A 21,141-nucleotide genomic window follows, 5' to 3' on the forward strand; every position below is an offset into this window, starting at 1 on the left:
TTGTAAGAGAAAAATGTGCATGAGGCTATCACAACTACTGCGACTCTTTTAAGTATAAAATTATATGATAAGATTTGTGATTTTCTTGTAATTGAAATTAACTTATTCTCATCAATAATATGCACTCAAATGTGTTTTAACCTCACTCAAATATGGATTCAAGCTCAATTGCTCATTATAGTTTCAAGTTTTACAGTGCGGAGAGGGTACCTCACTAGTACAGCTACTTTGAGTCACCCTATTTCATTTTCTTAAGGATGCATAACAATTTTACTTGATAGCATAATCCGAAAACAATGCAATACATATAATTTTTATTAATTTTTTTATTTATAAATGATGGACGTTGTTACATACACAAAAATTTCACCAAATGTTAAATCATTACATTTCACCTTTTACAAGCGAGGACATTACTTTACCCAAAAAAATATTGAAGATAAATATTTACATTAAAAATCTTCATTGAACATGATAAACTGCTTTCTGAATGTAACTGATAGTCCTCCGAAGATTCAAGAAACCCATGAACCAAAACTCGAAATGATCGTGTGTAAGTATTACTATGTACTTTCTTGATGGGTGCTTCACATTTTCGCTTTCACTAGCTCTCATTATTTTAACTAGGGGGATCGCAACCTTGTAATGTACTCTAATACACTCCCCACCAGAAGAAAAAACTTTCATTGTTCTTTCACTGCAGAAGGCAACTTTTTCGGAGGATACAAATAGTAAGCCTGCTAATGGACCTGCTGTGGTAAACAAGTAACACTGAGAAACTTTCAACACTTCCTCTTCTTCTTTAGCTTTGAAATTTTTTATGAAAATTTTCTTTACTCCACCTACTTGTAGGATTTTGGCTCCCAAACTCAACTTTCCTTTCACAGTTTCACTTATCTTGGACCCTATTCGTACTGACAAATTTCAAGCAAAAACTATTTAATACTTCAAGAGATATGACAGAAATCAAGCAGAGGGAGGGATTTCTTAAGAAAACAAGGGAAACTTTTGTAATGGAATTAAAAAACAAGTACTACCATGTTCTCGAATGTCTTGTGCAAAATTGTCCACTCTTTCCACAATCTTGCTCATGCTACCTATCACCCAACTGAATTTACCTGCATTCTCAACATGTATAAAGTCAGAATCTTGTTAATGTAAGTTTCTGAGTCATAGTAAACTAAAGGACAGTAGACTACTTTTTCTGAAACTGGAAGATTCACGAAATCGGATAGCAGAAACAGCCATAGACCTCTCAGCTGAATATGCAGCTGAGCTGACTCAAAATGGAATTACAACACTTCCAATTTCATTAATCATCTTAGCAATTGTTAAATGCTTTGAATATGTCTCCAAGGCTCATATTTCTTTTACTAATCAGAATTCAGAAATAGTTAATATCTATAAGTATAAATTTGAATGCCGGAGAAATGTTTGAATTCTAAGTTATAGATCAAAGTGACCACTACACGTATATACTGTATATGCTTGAACATTGATGGAACCATATGGAGGACTATCCTTAACTACGACTGAACTTTGAAAATTTATTAAAAAAAAAATCAAAACCTTCACTCGAAGAAAAAAAATAGTAGAAATTTATATAAGAAAAAAAAACAATACATATACTCTCTCGGAATCCTAATTCTGCCAGCTTGCTTTTATAAAGCCATCCTTCATGCATAACAATACTCAAACATGCATGTATTCATGGATAAAGTTAGTTAATAGATCTGAACTTTCAGTTGTGTTATGTATCTCCTAACTCATCCATGGCACAACCACATATTTAAAGTGCAACTAATAGAGTATGAATTCCATTTTAAGGATATCTATTTAACAGCTGATAATGGTAGGTTGTGTGTGCCTGCTCTCAGCTCTCTTTTATTAAAGTAGTTTGCTGAAAAGTCCATGTCATACTTTTTCCCATGATTTTATCCAAACTTTCAGAAATTATTACACAAGACTATGCAATTTTTGGTATAAATCAAAACACATGGATGGGCTTAAACAAAGTAATGAATAGGGTAATTAGGGCGGCTGATTGTGGTTAATCAATCAATACTTTACATGCAGTTTGCCTTAATCTTCTTAAGCTATGCATAGATGTATCAGGTGTCATATATGTATCTGTGTATTTGATCATTTATGAAAAATAAATTGAGGATTCAAGGCAATTAAAATCATGAATATTGGCCTTTTGAAAAGTGAAATTTACCTGGCCATGTTCTGCTTCCTCTGTGTGACATGCAGCTTGCAGCATTCTTGAGATTAGGATTAGGATTTGGATGATGGCAAAAATAACAACTTTTGTTTAGCAAACAAACAAAAGAAAACAAAACAAGAGATTTTAGAAATGAAAGAAATGTCAAACACGAGATTTGATAGATTAAACAAGAAAAGAAAATTAAACAGGAGCTTTCAGACTTCTTGTCATCAGGTAATAATCACATATATTTAGATTATGAAAGGACTGGTGAATCTTAAAACTAGGAGACCTGGTGATTGCTTTTTATTCTTAATTCTTATTTATTTTATTTTATTTTTATTAATTAATTTATTTTTATATTAATATATGCATTTTCTGAAATGACCAACTACAATCATGAAAGTTTGTAAAGCTGATGTGAAATGTATACAAAAACCATGCATTTGCACACAAATGGTCAACAAACAACTATCTACATTGTAGCTTATGTGATCCTAAAGAATAGCTTTCAGAAACACAGATCAAGAGAGAGTGAACTAAAGTATCGAGATGTAATTATTCAGACTATCTATGGTTACTCTGTTATTACTGTCTTAATCCATGTCAATCATTTGAATATGCCGCAAACTATTGGCAACAAGTTGAAAGAAAACTTTAAATCTTCATCACATAGATTCTTTGTAGGTTTATGTCAAGCACTTATAATTGCAGTCCTCATTTTATTTGCATTTTTTGTATATGTCTCACATAATTCACATTGTCAACCAGCTGAATGTATAATTCCTACACAACGATTATTTCAACCAGAGCCAATAGTGCATTCTTCGCGTAAGACTGAAACTTCTTCTTCTGATTCCTCTCCACCTGTTCCACCTCCTGATCCTGCTCATCCTCAACCTCCTAGTTCAACAAATATTAGTCACCTTGTGTTTGGCATCTCTGCTGCAACCAAGTCTTGGAAAAATCGACAAAGCTACATTGAGTCCTGGTGGAAGCCTAATGTTACACGTGGAATTGTATTTTTTGATGATCCCCCCACCAAAGATCTCCTTCCATGGCCTTCATCCTCTCCTCCCTATAAAGTTTCGGAGAATGCTACTGAATTTAAAGTTTACAAGAAACATGTAAAGCCTTACGTAATACGGATTGTACGAACGGTTTTGGAGTTGTTTAGAGAAGTGAAAGATCATTCAGGAGTTAGATGGTACATTATGGGAGATGACGACACAGTATTTTTCTTGGAAAATTTGTTAGAGGTTTTAAGAAAATACGATCATAGAAAATACTATTACATTGGTTCAAATTCGGAATGTACAAAGTCAAATTATGATTTTTCATTTGATATGGCTTATGGTGGTGGAGGTTATGCTTTGAGCTACCCTTTAGCTGCTGTACTTGTGAAGAATCTGGATGCATGTATCAACAGGTATCCATATCTTTATGCCAGTGATCAGATATTGCAGTTTTGTATATCCGAACTCGGAGTTTCTGTCACTCTTGAGAAGGGATTTCATCAGGTATTAATATCATAATCAAATTTTATTGACATGCTCTGTAGATCTTTTGTAGTCCGTTTGGGCTTTTATTAGCATAATGTTGTGTTAAGTATGAACATAAACAGTTCATGTTTTTTGCAGCTTGATCTGGTGGATGACATATCAGGCTTGCTTTCAGCACACCCTCAATCACCATTGGTAACTCTCCATCATCTGGATATTGCCCTCCCAATCTTCCCTCGATTACCCCGCAATAAATCCCTGGAACACTTCATGGCAGCTGCGAGTTTCGATGAAACACGAATGCTACAACAAACCATCTGTTATCACAAAGAAATGAGATGGGCATTTTCCATTTCATGGGGCTACTCGGCCCACATATATGAGCTACTTCTCCCTGTAAGCATTCTTCGTAAACCACTGGAGACATTCACTCCTTGGAGCCTTAAACGACGACCACCCGATTATATGTTCAACATTAGGCCTAACGAACCAAAACAACCTTGTGATGCTCCTCACATTTTTTACTTTGAATCAATAGAGAAAAATACGACATCAAATGTAATTGTTGCAAATTATGTCCGATTGGCAAAACGGCTGGCAAAAACGTGTCCATTGACAAAGCGTTCTGCTGATTATATCTCGCGAATTGAAGTAGTTTCGCCTGGAGTAAAACCAAAAAAGGTCAGTGCTTGTGTAATTTATTCATCTCATAAAAGTTCCAGTCCATGTAATTTAACTTTGCAAGTTGTTTGTATTGACTAGCTAGTTTCTTTGGTTTTGTTATTTTACAGGATGAGAACAGAGGGGAATGTTGTGATGTTACTCAAGTTGATAATAGTAGCACTGCTAAAGTGAATATCAGGACTTGCAAGAAGGATGAATTAGTAGCGCCACCGTAGAAATTTTTTACTGTGTAATCAAATTATACTCACACACCATCAAGTTATATTGGTTTCTGACAAAGTGCATGAATTTGTGGCCAACAAAATGGCAGATCTTACATAACAATGTAACTCTTATATTGATTCGTTGATTAAGATTCAGTACATAATTCATGCTCACTTGTCACTCAGAACCTCTGTTTCAAAAATCGCTCAAAAATCGGTCAAAAATATTTGTCCGATTTGACCGATTTCTGATAAATCGCCGATTAATCATCCGATTTTTTAAAAATCGTCCGATAAATCGTAAATCGGCACCTCAACCGAATAGTTCCGATTTCCGAAATCTATAACACTGCTCAGAACTAGTTGATAACCGTGTTAATTACTGGTCCGAAATTAAAAATAATATTATCACATTATTATTTGCATAAAACTGAAACTCATAATTCGCGTAAAATATATATCTAAATATAATAGATAAATTGTTGTTAAAAAATGTAGTTAAAAAAATCGAAGTTAAGTGTAAATCTAAAATTTCACCGTATACTTTTAGTTATGCATGCGCCTAATTATTTAATTATATAAATCTGACATTTTAACTTACTAATACGATTATTTTAAAATAAACCGATGCTTGGATGTTCAACAACAAATAAAAATTTAAGAAAAATAAAATTTACAGAGAGTAAAAGTTAATTTTTGTCAGTTGAGATTTTATTACATAAAATTTTAAAAATAGTTGTATAATTTTCCAGTGAGTACCAAGATTTGGGACTAAACATGGTTTCGCTTATTAGTATAGATAGTTGATAACCCGTGCAAAACACGGGACCGAGACTAAAAATATCAAATTAATATTTGTAGAGAATTATTCATAATCCGTGTGAAACACGAATTAAAATTAATATATTAATATCAAATATTAAATTGGTACTTGTAAAAAATAGTTATGTAGTTAAAAAGAATCGAATCAGTTATGAAATTTTCCACTATAATTCTAGTTTTGCATTGTTTAACTTGATATAAAAAATCTAACATATTAGTTTTATTTTTTGAAACGAATTGTATCTATATCTTATGAACCAAATATCTGTTCTTTAGACAATTTAATATTAAGTAATATAATTTGGTAATTATCTTATAATTAGCCTTTTCAATATAATTTATTTAATATTACTTAATTATCGATAAAAAATAAATTACAACTTAAAAGTAAATAGATGTTATTAAACTTAATTTAATATTACTAAATATAATCTAAATACATGCCATAAATTTGTTACTGTTAAAATATGTTTTTTAATTTAAAGTATATAAACGTTGTGATGGACAGTAACAAATACGATCGATAAATCAATAATTATCAGTTTATAAGTTAATAAATGTTACTAAAATCATTTGCTATTACTTAATTATTTCTAAAATAATACTACAGAAAATAAATTTTACAGAGAATATAAGTCAATTCGTGTTAATAGTTTATTTTGTAGTTAGTAGTTTTTCAAAATAAAAGTAAATATAAGTTATTTTACTTAATTTAATGAACTTAATAAATTATTAATATAATTTATAAATAAATAAAGTTTACATAGAATATAAGTCAATCTGTGTTAGTAGTTTGTAGTTTTTCTAAAATTAAAAATAAATATAAGTTATTTGACTTAATTTAACGTAACTTAATAAATTTTTAATATAATTCACAAATCGTTTAAAAAATATTTTTATTTTATAAATTAATAGACGATTGAATGAATACTAACTAAAGAGAAAATAAAATTTACAAATAATAGAAGTGGAGTTGTGTTAAAAACAAAGTTGATAGATATAAAAGTCAACTTATATCAAGTAAATAGCAAAATTTGGTACTTTGGTACTTTTAACACCAAATTATATATAATTTCGCTTATGCTTATTAATAAAGAGTACATATGTCCACCGTTGCAGATTGATTTTGCTGTCTGATCAATGAGTTGGGCATGATACCATTTCCATTCATGTTTTGTCTTGTACATTGTAATACTGAGTATGAATATTAGTGAAATTATTTTCGCTCTTTAAAAACATGGCCCTAAATGATGTCCTTTCATAACACCATCTCGTGTTCATTTTTCAAAATAAAAGAAAAACAGCAATTTGATTTTCTTCTTTGCACCATTTTTTTGTTTTCTTTTTCTAATTTTTTTCTTTAATTTATTTATGTTATGGGTAAAAAATAGGGTGTATTTAATGCTAGGGTTCGTGAACTCAAATACTCTAATTGACTGCTCTCGTGTTTCGTAACTCAATCTGCATTCACATGTGCCTACGTACTTTACTGTATGTTAAGGATCAAGTCAAAAAAATGTAGTTCTGATCTATGGGGTGAGGCCCTTTATATAGGCGTGGGATGCCTTGAATTAGATTAGGGTTAGGAGACTTGGTGGACAAGTCTCATATTTATAATGGACTTTGGAGTCATAAAATACAGGAAATTGATTACTTATCCCATGAGGTTCCTTGGATGTCAATCTTCAAGGAATTATATCCTTAATCGAACTTTATTTGTCACATTTTACCAATATTTATTAATTACGAAAATAATTAATATTCAGGGTTTAGGCCTCTTTAAATGGGCTTTATTTGCAGAGCAAACCAGATACAATTAATGCGATATTAATTACGCAATCATGCTTTTTTTTACTCCATATCATTTGCTCCCCAACTTCTAGGAAATCGTGCAAGATTTCATAGAAGTTCCTTTACTCCCTTGCAGAGTATCGTTTTTAACGTAAAGTGTGGAGCGACCTAGACATTTACAACGATTTGCCTTATTCGAGGCTTCAAGATATTTTCTAGAATTTTCATAATTTTCCATACTCATTTTTTTACCTTATTCCTATTTTTAGGAATTTTCTGGTATTTTTCCCCAATTTTCGGGGATTAATCTAGAAATATTTCTCAAAATATATTTTCCAGAAATTATATAATTATCTGAAAATTTTCCTTGAATTTTTCAGAATACCCTATCTTTCTTTTTGTTTTAAAAAAAATTCGCCCAGGAATCCTTTTTTGACCAGGATTCTGATCGAATTATGGCTCTGTTATTCCTCTTCGTGGCGTTTTCGATCAGGTCGCAATTCGATCAGGATTCTGATCGAAATCCCGGTGGACAGAACTATGTCCTCCTTGTTTCGACCTCCATTCTGACCGAATTATGGTCTATTTAATTCTAGTCGTGAGTTTTTCAATTAGAAAATTTTTCGATCAGGATTCTGACCTAATTTCGGTCAAGATTTTACCTTTGACCGAATTATCTGGTCGAATTATGGTCCGTTTATTTCTGGTCGTGATTTTTTCGATCCAAAAACTTTTCGATCGTAATTTTGACCTAATTTCGGTAAGGATTTGTATTTTGACTTTAATTTCTGATCGAATTAAGGGTCATTATTTTCTGGTCGTGGAATTTTCGATCAAAATAGCTTTCGACCAGAATTCCGATCGATGATTCATACCTTTTGGGTCAGGAATTTCTCTTTTGACTTTAATTTCTGACCGAACTATGGTTCGTACCTTTTGGTTCTATGTTGGATCTTCATCTTCCTAGTCCAGTTTCCCTGTTCTCAAGCTTTCATTCCATCTTCATCAATGGCGGACAAAGGTGCAGAGAGAGCTGCTAAGATTGCCTCAGCTTCTAAGAGAGGTAACGAAATTTAAGTTCGTTCGTATTAAATGTCTCTTTTAAATATGATCTATACTAGGGGAGATGAATATCCATCTAACGCCCACTTAGATTCTTTTGATCACTGCAATAAATGGTATAACATAATTGATATTAACCAGCTTAACACTACTTATAATGTTCGTCATCCCCTAAAAATAGTTCCCGTAGACGGTGGTGATCGTACTTGCCACTGGAAAAGAGACGCCCTTTTTATTTATGCAAATGCCCTAACTGCTGGGCTTAGATTTCCCTTTCACGAGTTTATTCCTAGTTTGTAAGCTGATTTGCAAGTTAACCCGTGTCAACTTTCACCAAATGCCTGGAGGAACATTCTATGTTTCATGGTATTGTGTCTTAGGCAAGGTTTCCCCCTCTTTGTAGATGTTTTTAAAAAAATCTTTCAATGCTATAACAGTGCCCAGACCTCCTATGGTTTGGTTTACATTAAACAGAGACCCAAATCCCCACAAAATCTTCAATAGCGCCTCCATCTCTGATTACAACCAGCAGTTGAGGGACAACTTTATTGGGTTGAGATAGGAAAATGGCAATTGGGGCACGCTTTTAGATCTTCTTTTGGTAAAGTAAACGATGGTAGCTCCAAAACCATTTACTTATCTGATGAGGAGAACCACATCTATAGCGAACTTATAAAAGATGATGGAAAAATCACAAGTTGGACTTTATTAGAAGAGTTTTCCCTGATCCATATCATACTTTCTTCAATCACATTACAGGGTATTTCTTTTCCCACTTTACCTTTGTTTATATTTTTCACCTTTATTAACACAACTTATCTTTGTATCTGTTTTCTTTTCAGCGGCACAAGATATTAACAATGCCCCTGTTCCTGTTGTTGAAGAGACGACCATGATGGAAAAGGCCAGACTTGCGGGGCTGAACACTCGAGGGAAGGCCACAGAGCCTATATTTTTTAAGAAGCACACTGTGGTTGGCTCTACCAAGAACTCATGGGATTGGTCTCATTATTCCATCACCCCTAAGGACTTTAGGGATATTATGGTTGGGAAGGACTTGAAGCGCGTGAAGCTCATGGGATCTCAGTCCATAGCTTCGGTATATCTTCATTTATTTCTTTTAAGTCTATTTTTTAGTAGCAATATCCTTGCTTTGTCTTATGTTGTGTTAACGTTTCAAAACAACGCTTACTTCCAGGCAGCCATTAGACATGCCGAATCCTGGAGAACAGCTTCGGAGAAATCTGACAGGGCCCTAAAGAAGCAAAAGGCCAAATATACTTCTCTAGAAAAGAAGATGAAGCACAAGGATGAGGAACTTTTGGAATCTAATGTGGAGTTGGTCAAGGTCAAGGCTGAGCAGGACAAGACTATAGATGCATATCTGAACAGAGACGAGTTTGCTCAGTCTATACGAGCCAAGGATGACACGGTATTTTCTGAGTTTTTCAGGACTCGTTGGGTCACGACCCTTGGGACTGTGAACGATGTCTGCCCAGATATTAACCCGGTAGACTACCCTTGTTTAGATGATGAGGCCTTACTACAGAGGTTCCGCACCCACGTAGTTGTCTCCGAGGACGTCCCTCGCACCGAACTCCTTCCTCCTCCCGAGTCATCTTCGAGAGCTATCATAGAGGAGTCCAGCTCTTCTTCTGGTGAGAGCGGCAATGAAGAGACAACTAGTGAGAGTGAGGGAGAGGATGATATGGATGTAGAGGGATCTCTCGCCCATTGAGTTTTTTACTAAGCCCTGCGTAGCTGTTTATTTTTGTTCATTTATATTTAGAACTTGTGCTTTTTATGCATTGAACTAATATCCTTTTCATTCATGTCTATCTTCATTTTTGTATTTTAATTTATTTATTACATCTTCACATTTCACAAAAACTTAATATCGTATACCAAAAATTTCAGAAATCCTTGGGATCCATCCCTTACATAGGCTTTATAAAACTAAACTTGAAATACAAATCCTAAGGAGCCAATGCTCATAGTTCCTCTAAACCTTATTGTTGATAAGTAAACTCTTCTTTTCTAAGAAACTATATATAATAAGTCTTCAGGTTTCAAGCATGCCAAGTCCTTGGTATTTCATCCCATCCATAATTTCCAACTTGTAGGATCCCCTCCCTTAAATGCTTTTAACCTTGTAGGGCCCTTCCCAATTCGAGGCAAGTTTCCCTTTCTGGTCCTACCCCAGAGGCTTTCACCTTTCTTAAAACCAAATTTCCTTACTTGAAGAATCTTTCTTTCACCCTCAGATTGTAGTAGAAAGAAGCTTTATTTTGGTATTCCACCATTCTTGCATGTGCTTCATCTCGATCTTCATTTATTAAATCTCGGGCGAATGTTTGTCCTTCCTCATTTTTTTTCAGCATTATAGGCTTGAATCCGGGGAGACGAATGTGATATCTTCACTGGCACAACTTCTTCTACCCCATATGCCAACATAAAGGGTGTTGCTCCCGTCATGACTTTACATGTGGTCCTGTATCCCAAAGTATTGGAAGTATTTCATCCACCCAGTTATTCCTGGACTTCTCAATCCTCTTCTTTAGTCCATCTAGGATAATCCGATTTGCCACTTCTGATTGTCCGTTGGCTTGGGGGTGGGAATTGGGCAATAGAAGTGAACCGCAATTCTATCTCATTCTCCTCAGAGTACTTATTGAATTCCTCATTATTGAGTTGTGTTCCATTATCGGTTACCAAGATACGAGGAATTACATATATGCACATGATATTTTCCCACATGAATTATGTAACCTGCTTGGTTGTAATCTTGGACAAAAGCTTGGCTTCGATTCACTTGGTGAAGTGTTGTGCAAGACATGCATGTACTATGACAAGACTAAGTCAAATTGACAACCCTAAGTAAGTTGTATTGTAATCTATATTTGCATTGTGTATTGTAACACTTGAGTCTGTAAAAATGTAAATAGATTAGACTAAAGTATTTTTCTGTAAATAGTTCAAGCCTAAGAATAAATTCTGGAAGAAGATCATGAAGATCATGCCTCAGAGAAAGTGTGAAGAAGCTTGAAGTTGAATAAATGTATTTTGGGAAAAATATTCTAAGTCAAGAAATCTACAAGTCATCGATTATGTGTTATAAAGAAGTCATTCGAGAACTCCAGAATGACTTATCGAGAAGTCAAGAAACGCTACTAGAGAACTCAGAGATATCGACAAGCCAAATTGAAGACATGAAGAATGGAGATATCGAAAAGTCACTTCTTCACTAGAGAACTCTGAGAAATCGACAAGTCAAATATCACTAGAGATCTCTGAGATATTCGACAAGTCAAAATATCACTAGAGATCTCTGAGATATCGATAAGTCAGTTTGTTACTAGAGAACTCAGAGACATCGATAAGCCAAAGTAAAGGTATGAAGATAAGAGATCTCGATAAGCCAAATTCTCTTATAGAGAACTCAGAGACCTCGATAAGTCAAACAACTATAGAGTTATTATAAATCTCGATAAGTCATTATACTTATCGAGATGTCAAGTTCTCTACATGACTAACTGGAGATATCGATGTAAAAGTTCAAGTACAGAATGCAGATCAGTTTAATATCCAAGATTATCAATCAATAAACAAATCAATCACTGATTTGAAAAGTCTACAAAAGTAGCTTTAAGAGTACAAGATCAAAGGCCAAGATTAACTGGAAAAGTAAAGTCACAGGCGTGCAAGATTAGCTGAGATACACTAAGCCAGAAATAGAAAGATTTGATTATCCAAAAGTAGGGTTTAGTACATGCTAATATATGTTGTGTAATAACCACTGTTTACTATTCTATAAAGTAAACACTGGATGCTTTGTTTTAAGTGGTAACAAATAGATCTAAAGGTTTTCTTATACTCTCAAGAGAGAAGCCGAGTTCTTAACATACTAAGAACCCGGAAATTTGTAGCAAACACTAGCTTAATTTTAATATAAAATTAAGTGAGTTTCGAAAGATAATTGTGTTCATATGCATGTTTTAATTATTCTGTTAAAACACATTATCTCTACAATATAGACTACTTTGTTCACCATTACCAAAAGTTCAAAAAGACATTAAAATCTTGAAAACACATTCACCCCCCTCTGTGTTGTATTCATTACCCAACAAGTGGTATCAGAGCAAAATCTGAAAGTAAACAGATTAAAGATCTTGGAAGAATGAATACATAAAAACTGAGCAGTATTAAAATCCCCACCTTTGACAGATCTAACTATACACTACGGAAAAAGAAAATGCTGCTGAGCTAGCTCATTATGCTCCTAAGGATCCTTCAAAATACACTGAGCCTGAGAAAGAAAAAGTCTATCTAGATAGTGGCTTGCAGCTGATCTTGATAGAGTCACTGAATAATGTAATGTACAATAACATTGTCAACTGTGACACATCCAAACAGATCTGGGAGAAAATAAAGATATTTTGTAAAGGAACAGAGGAAGTTAGATCAAACCAAAGGAGAATTCTGGTTTCTCAGTATGAAGGCTTTATGGCTAAACCAAAAGAGGGAATAACTGAAGTTTTTGAGAGGTTCAATAAATTGATAAATGACTTGCAGCTTCTTGATAAATATTATGAGGTTGAGGAGGTTAACGTAAAGTTTCTGCTAGCTCTTCCTGACCACATTGAACAGAAAATATCATCCATTAGAGAAGGAAGAGATTTGAGCAGAATGATTTTGGAAGTTCTATATGGAATCTTGAAAACCTATGAACTTGAAATGATGCAAAGACAATCATTGAAAGCACATCATGGTCATATTGTTGATGGTTCAAGTGATTTAATTGCAAATGACAGAGAAAAAAGTGAAGATGAGCAAGATAATCAAGTTTCAGTTAGTCAAGCTATGGAACAGAAGAACAAAGGACCTCGGAAGCAAGTCGTGTTGGAACTGGAGGAAGATGAATATTACACCTTGGATGAACTAGATGAAATGGATCAGTCCATGGATTACTTGGATTGAAAATTTTCAAAAATTAGAGTCAAGAAGCCAAGGTTTTTCAAAGGCAAGGGACAATCTTCCAACAGTAACAATTGGAAACAAAAAACTCAGTTCAATTCAGTTAGCAAAGGTGGCTACAAAACAGAATCCGTGGACAGATCAAAGATAAGGTGCTTCAACTGTGATGAATTGGGTCACTTTGCTACTGAATGCAGAAAGCCTAAGAAGGTGAAGAAAGACAAGGCATACCTTGAACTGGAAGCAAAATATGAAGCTCTCTTGAAGAAGCATTCTGGTAAAGCTTATATTGCAGAAGGTAAGAGTTGGGATGACACTGATGTTGATGATGAAGATGAAGAAGTTGAGAATTATGCACTCATGGCTTTTGAGCAAGGAGAAGCATCTACTTCAAAATCAAAGGTACCAACTCTAACCACTGTTGATTTAAATGCTAGTCAATATAAGGAGACTGTGGAAAAGATGATTGTGGATGTTTCACATACACACTAGCTTAGTGGCAGCTATTGAGGAAGTCAGTAGGCTAACAAAAGCAAATGAGAAGCTTGAGAGTGAAAAGCAAAAGATGGATCTAATGATTGTGGAGCTTGAGTCAGTCAAGAAAGAAAATGAATATTTGAAAAACAAGCTTAATTGTGCCAATGAGATTGAAGTTGTGTTAAGAGAGAAGATTGAAAAAAATGAAGTTAAGTTGAAATCTTTCAGGAATGCATCTGAGTTGGTTGGATAATACTATGAGAAGAACAAATCATGTGCTAACATAGCTATTGGTCTTGACTATAGTGCCTTGAATAGCAAGAAGAAAGATACTGGTGAAAAAGGAAAAGCAACAGAAAATGAAGATGTTCCAGCTATGCTGAAAAAGGTTGATTCACCAATGTTCAAAGCATGTGAGGTAGATTTCAGTGAAGAAGAGTTGATCATTGAGCAAGAAATTGTTGATGAAGATAATGAGAAGAAAAACACAGAAATAACTCCAACTTCCAAAGCTGAAAAGAAGCCCATGGTCAACCAAAACTCCAAGACACTTGTCAAGGGAATGAAAACTGAAGATGCAAGAAAGAAAAAGAAAAATAAAAATGGAAAGATTGGGATAAACAAGAGCAACAATTTTTCTTATGTTGCAGATGCTCCAAGGAAGCAATGTCAAAAATGTGGTTCTGTGAATCATCTAACTCACCTTTATAAAAAGGTTGTTAGCAAGCCTGTAGAAGGAGCATGCAAGTACAATGAAGCAAATGCCAATGATCCTACTCATTCTGTGACAAGTTTGATTGCATCCATTGCAACTTGAAAGTGATGAAAAGTTTCCATAAGCTAAGAGTAGACCTCAAAGAAGTAAAAATTGGGTCTACATTAAAATGGGAAAATGTACAACAATCAATGAACTCTATTTTATCTGAAACAACTCATTCTGATTCTGCCTACTCTGTTAACAAGAAAAAAGTACCCAACGCTACTTGGGTTGCTAAACACACTTAAACTCATTGTATGCAGGGAAAAAAGAAGAAAGTCATATGGATTATAGACAGTGGATGCTTAAGACATATGACAGGTGATATGGCCCTGTTATCACAGTTTGAGGAGAAGGCTAGCCCATTGGTGAATTTTGGAGATAACAGCAAAGGCTTCACAATGGGATATGGCAAATTGATTTCTGGAAATGTTGTCATTGATGATGTAGCACTGGTAGCTGGTGTTGAAGTGAATCTTCTCAGTGTCAGCCAATTTGCAGACAAAGGTTTTAAAGCTTTATTTAACAAAGAAGAATGCACTTTCATCAGCAAGAAGACTGGTGAAGTTACTCTGGAAGGAGCAAGGAAAGGAAGCTTATTTGTTGCAGACTTGGACTCAGAAAATGAGGATGGAATTTTTTGCTTCTACACCAAGGCATCTATAGAGCAAAGCAAACTATGGCACAAGAAGCTGTCCCATTTGAATTTGTAAGCAATCAATACTCTAGTTAAAAAGGAGTTGGTGAGAGACATGCCTAATCTGGAATTTGCTCAAGATGAAGTCTGTAATGCCTGTCAAAAAGGAAAAATGAAAAGATCAAGTCACAAGAGTAAAACTGTGAATTCTTTTAAGTGTACCTTTGCAACTTATTCACATGGACTTATTTGGACCAGTAAATGTCCAGTCAATTTCAAGAAAAAAGATATGCACTTGTGATGGTGGATGATTACTCAAGATACACGTGGGTAGAATTTATGTATTCTAAAGATGAGACTCCATACATCATAATTGAGCACATCAAGAAGATTGAGAAGCAGGCTGAAGATCAGAATTGTGTGAAAAGATTGAGGAGTGATAATGGAACATGATTCAGAAATGCAATCTTAACTGAATTCTGCAAAGACAAAGGCATTGTTCAAGAATTCTCAGCAGCGAGGACATCTCAATAAAATGGAGTAGTTGAGAGGAAAAACAGAACATTGGTGGAAGCTGCTAGAACAATGCTGCAAGATGCAAAGTTGCCAACTAGTTTTTGGGAAGAAGCTGTGAACACTGCATGCTATACTCAAAACAGATTTCTCATTAACAAAAATCTTAGAAAATCACCCTACTCATCTTATCCAATAGAAAGCCTACTGTGAAGCATCTTCATATGTTTGGAAGCAAGTGCTATGTGTTAAAGGACAACTATGAATATGTGGGAAAATTTGACTCTAAAGTTTTTGAAGCAATTTTTCAGGGATATTCATTGGAGAGAACTGCATATAAGGTCTATGTGATTGAACAAAAGAAAATTATGGAAAACACAAATGTTACTTTTGATGATGACAAGTGCCCAGGCTTGGAATGCCTTGATGAAAATGAAGCTGAAGCCCTAAAGTTTGAAAACCTCAATATTGATAGTGATTCTGATGATGAAGTTGAAGTCAATGCAACTCACAGAATAAATGAAGAGTCAACTGAACAAGTGAACCATGAGAATGCTAGCTCTTCTCATGAACCTGAATTTGATAGCACAAACTCAGGGGGAGAAAGAGAGGAAGGTTCTGCAAGTCATGCAAATGGTGAAGAAAACATAAAAAAATTCTAGTCAACAAACTCACACAAGGAATTGGGATATAAGTCACACTAGAGAAGCAATTATTGGTGATCCAACTACTGGAGTGAGGACTTGAAGTGCAACTGTAAATGAATATCTTCATGCATATTTTCTGTCACAAGTTGAGCCAAAGAAAATAGAAGAAACCCTTCTTGATCTTGATTGGATATCTGCAACGCAAGAAGAGTTTAATAAGTTTGAAAGAAACAAAGTTTGGAAATTGGTTTCTGCCCAAAGAACAGAAGCATCATTGGAACAAAGTGGGTGTTCAGGAATAAGATGGATGAAAATGAAAATATTACCATAAACAAAGCAAGGCTGGTTGCAAAAGGCTACTCACAGGAGGAAGGAATTGATTATGATAAAACTTTTGCTCTAGTTGCAAGACTTGAAGCAATAAGGATTTTCCTGGAATTTGATGCACATTCAAATTTTAAAGTATATCAAATGGATATGAAGAGTGCATTCCTAAATGGTGAGTTGGAAGAAGAGGTTTATGTACAACAGCCACTTGGCTTTGAAGATCCATAATTTCCAAATTTTGTATACAAACTACTCAAGGCTCTCTATGGACTTACACAAGCACCTAAAGCTTGGTATGATACACTGTCAGAATTTTTGATTAAGGATGGATTCACTAGAGGTATAATTGACAAAACTCTCTTCTACATGAAGCATGGTGATGATATGATCCTAGTACGGATCTATGTGGATGATATTATCTTTGGTTCAACTAATGAAAAAGCTATGCCAAAGATTTTCTAAGCTTATGCAGAGTGAATATGAAATGAGTATGATGGGGGAATTAAGTTACTTTCTTGGAGGTCAATCAAAGAAGTGATGTGATCTTCATCAGCCAAACTAAGTATGTCAAAGATTTATTGAAAAAGTTTGGCATGACTGATTGTTCACCTGCCTCTACACATATGTCTACAGCAATAAAGTTGGATGAAGATAAAAAGGGCAAGAGTTTAGATATTTCAAGCTATAGAGGAATGATTGAATCATTGCTTTACTAGACTGCAAGTAGACTAGATATTATGTTTACAACATGTCTGTAGGCAAGGTTTCAAGCCAATCTAAAAGAATCACATTTGATGGCTGTAAAGAGGATTTTCAGATACTTGAAGGGAACTCTAAACTTGGGATTATGGTATCATAAGGGAACTGGTTTTGAAGCTTTTGGATATACAGATGCATATTTTGCTGGATGCAGGGTTGACAGAAAGAGTACTAGTGGAAGCTGTCAGTTTCTTGAACAAAGACTTGTATCCTGGTATAACAAGAAATAATAATATGTGTCAACTTCCACATCTGAAGCTGAATACATAGCTGCTGGAAGTTGCTGTGCTCAAGTGTTTTGGATTAGAAATCAGCTAATGGATTATGGCCTAGTGTTACACAAGATTCCAATCATGTGTGACAATACTAGTGCTATATTTATAGTGGTTAATCCAGTTAATCATTCTAGAACAAAGCACATTGATGTAAGGTACCATTTTATTAGAGAACATGCTACAAATGATACCATTGAGCTTATTTTTGTTCCAACAGAAAAATTATTAGCTAACATTTTTACTAAACCTTTGGATGAAGCAACTTTCACTAGACTTATAGGTGAAATTGGAATGTTAAATTCTCCATCCTAAGGCACGAACTCAGCTAATATTTTGCAGCTGATTAATTTCTAATAAATCAAAATTCATTTGATAAATTGGAAATTAACTGAAATATGAACTATAAATATTTTAGAAATCTCTGCATATTTATTTTTCAGTATTCAGCTTGAAATTTTTCAAATTCTAAGTAAACTGCCTGATTGTTGATTTACATTTTTAATGTGTAAAATTAGCACGAGGCAGAAACAAAGTAATCAAAAGTATATAGATAACTGAGTTCTCGATAAGTCTAATTGACTTATCGACAAGTCATTTTAAGACTTCTCGAGTGAGTTCTCGATAAGTCAATTTACTGACTTCTCGAGTGACTTCTCGATAAGCTTTATTATGACTTATCGATAAGTCATTGTAGAGTTCTCTATAAGTATTAATTTACAGAGTTCTCTACAAGTATAATTTTAGACTTATAAATAACTCAGAACAAAAATAATTTAATCCAATAAATTATTTTGGTAAAATACTTTTGGCAAAATTATTCTAATTTCATTTTGATTTATTCAAATAAAAATTAGAAACAATTCAGTCCATTTCGGACAAACTGGGTATTTATTAGACATCTCAATAGGTTTATTTTTAGTTCTCTACAAGAATAAACGAAATAACTTATCGATATGTTTTACACTTTTTAAAATGACTTCTCGATAGACAAAATCTCAAACGTCTATTTTTGAGTTCTCGATACACATATACTTACGCCTTCAAGAACTCTAAGTGACCTAGATTTTTCAATTCAAAACCAATTTCTCTCTCGTTTCAAATCCTTTCTCACTAATTTTTCTTACCCATTCACTCTTACTCAACAACAATGACACTCAATAATGTTAGAGCTGTAATCCCAGAGAAAGGAACCAACTATATTGCTTTCACAGATGCTAATCAATCCCCTGACAGTTTCAAGTGGTTTGTAAAATTTTTGTCTGAATCTTATCTTGCAGGTGCTTTGACTGCCAATCCAATCCTATACTTGGATGTTCTGCATGAATTCTAGACAACAGCTGTGGTGAGAACTGTAATGCATGACAACTCTATGTCCTTGGTGGTAACTTGCTCAATTGGAGGCCAACGGATAGAGTTCAATGAGCAAGATGTGAATGTAGCTTTGGTTCTTCCTACTACAAATCTAGTGGAGGTGCCAACACAAGATGAGCTAGATGAGTTCATGGATTTCATCAACTATGGTGGAAAAATCAACCTGGAAAGTCTGAACAGAACAAACCTAAGGAAGGAATGGTCCTTTGTGTTTGATTCTATAGTAAGGGCCTACACATGCAGGAAGACAGGATTTGACAACATCTCAAATGTGGTACAGAAGCCGGTATTCTCAATAGCCCACAACAGACACTTGAATGTTGTTCTATTGATCCTGGAAGAACTTGTAACCAGGCTAACTATGCCCCAATCTGCTAGAGGTAAGGAAATTTTCTTTCCTAGATTTATTATGTCTACTTTAAATCATAAAGTATCAGACATAAATTTGTTGAATAATATAGACAACACTAAAATAGGCAATTGTAAGCAAGTGTCCCAAATTATATTTGGTTCACTTACTACAAAGAACAAGGTAAATGTGAGTCTAGAAATCACTACATTCATGATAGAGAGGTTTAAGACTTACCCTTACCCTATGTCTGACATGAGATCAAATGCTCAATCTTGTACAACTATGGTCCCTAACCCTGTAGAAGCACAAATACAGGAAAACCAACAGGGGCTTTCCAAAGCTGAGACCACTTATTCAAAACCAATAGCAGCTAGGAAACCAACCACTTCATCCTTTCAAAAGGATGAAGTGAGTAAAAAGAAGAGAAATGAGATAACCCTTACTGTAATGAATGAGGGTGGGGAGGAACAAATACCAACTGAGTCACCCTTGGTCAGAAAAATAAAGAAGGCTAAGAAAACTGAGTTGACCACTCAAGCCACCTCTATATCCTCCCAAAAGGATGCAGTTGTACAAATGGGGTCAAAACAGATTCTAGAGACATCCTCTCAACAGGATGTTTCTATTGAAAAGAGCATTCTCTCCAATGCACCTTGTAATGAGTCTACACCTACACTAGATCAAGTTCTAGTGTATGAAAGAAGAAATAAGGATGGCACACTCAGTGAGAGCACATCTATTGAAGCTATTTCATTTACTCAGGGGGAGCTGCCAACACTCACTCATGATCAAACTCTACTTATCTCTCAAATTTCTTCTTCTCACAATATGCTTGAATCTAATCCTCAAGTGCAACCCCATTTAAGTGACTTAGTTTAAGAAACCTTGCTCACCACCCAGACACCTCATTTAGATGGTGAGAGACTACTAGATAGGGTAGACCTTGATGACACCATCAAAACCATGGGGGATTCATCAGTTTTTACTGAAGACCCCATGGAGGTCACAAATGCACCTTCATGTGCAAATTAGCCTTCACGGGCTGTTAGGTCACTACTAGAAATAGTGCATACGACATCAACACGTAATACACCTGATGTTAAAAGAGTTTTTAACATCATTTTTTCGTAAAGCAATGTTAAACTGGAATGTTGACATCGATTTTTTATACTAACTGTTGTCTATGTTCAACTTTATAAAAATGTCAAATAATTAGTTTTCACTTTAACATCGGTTTTTTATACTGCCCGTTGTCTATGACTGATTTCAGAAATTTACCAAATAACTTGTCATTTTCCCCCGTTCGGTACATAATTTTCCCTCCACCCTTTTTAACAAAAAAATTATTCCCCCCTTAGACACATATTTTATTTCACCCCTTCCCAAAAATCTCCCTCATTTCCTGTTTACTCACACACTCACACCCAGATCTATATCTCAAATCTCAGCCGCAACTCTCTCTCTCCCTCTAAACACTCCATCTCAAACACCCCGACTCTCTCTCTCTCTCTCTCACACACACACACAAACCTCCGTCTACTTCATCTATCCATTGTTTCTCTCCTTTATCTCCTTTCTCATAAACCTTAATTTATACATCATACTTTCTAATAAACCCTAATTTACACCTCATAAAATTAACCACAAATCGAGCTTGAAATTGGTAAGATTTGTGCAAATTAGCTTTGAAAAGAATTATATAAGGTAGTATTTATATACCTCTCTGCTATGTCTTTTGACAATTTCTCTCCACATTTTTTACACTTGGTTCGTGTTTATGCA

General features: G+C 34.6%; 2 protein-coding genes across 4 annotated transcripts; one reads left to right on the forward strand and one right to left on the reverse strand.

The window, feature by feature from the left end:
* Positions 1 to 302: 302 nt before the first annotated feature.
* On the reverse strand, positions 303 to 2,443 carry LOC141661593 (GEM-like protein 4). 3 transcript variants are annotated; one of them, XM_074468599.1, is made up of 3 exons: positions 2,219 to 2,443; positions 1,038 to 1,118; positions 303 to 914 (listed from the first exon to the last, which is right to left on the reverse strand). In XM_074468599.1, exons 1-3 carry the CDS (start codon positions 2,247 to 2,249, stop codon positions 463 to 465), a joined length of 564 nt encoding a protein of 187 aa, XP_074324700.1. In that variant the 5' UTR covers positions 2,250 to 2,443; the 3' UTR covers positions 303 to 462. The 3 variants fall into 3 exon arrangements, with proteins under 3 accessions (XP_074324700.1, XP_074324698.1, XP_074324699.1); XM_074468597.1 differs by lacking the exon at positions 2,219 to 2,443 and adding an exon at positions 1,624 to 2,126; XM_074468598.1 differs by lacking the exon at positions 2,219 to 2,443 and adding an exon at positions 1,200 to 2,116.
* Positions 2,444 to 2,646: 203 nt separating this feature from the next.
* On the forward strand, positions 2,647 to 4,727 carry LOC141660679 (uncharacterized). The gene is made up of 3 exons (XM_074467665.1): positions 2,647 to 3,726; positions 3,847 to 4,389; positions 4,500 to 4,727. Exons 1-3 carry the CDS (start codon positions 2,647 to 2,649, stop codon positions 4,605 to 4,607), a joined length of 1,731 nt encoding a protein of 576 aa, XP_074323766.1. The 3' UTR covers positions 4,608 to 4,727.
* Positions 4,728 to 21,141: the final 16,414 nt, after the last annotated feature.

This window comes from Apium graveolens, chromosome 5 (genome assembly GCF_009905375.1).
Source record: "Apium graveolens cultivar Ventura chromosome 5, ASM990537v1, whole genome shotgun sequence".
Taxonomy (NCBI): domain Eukaryota; kingdom Viridiplantae; phylum Streptophyta; class Magnoliopsida; order Apiales; family Apiaceae; genus Apium; species Apium graveolens.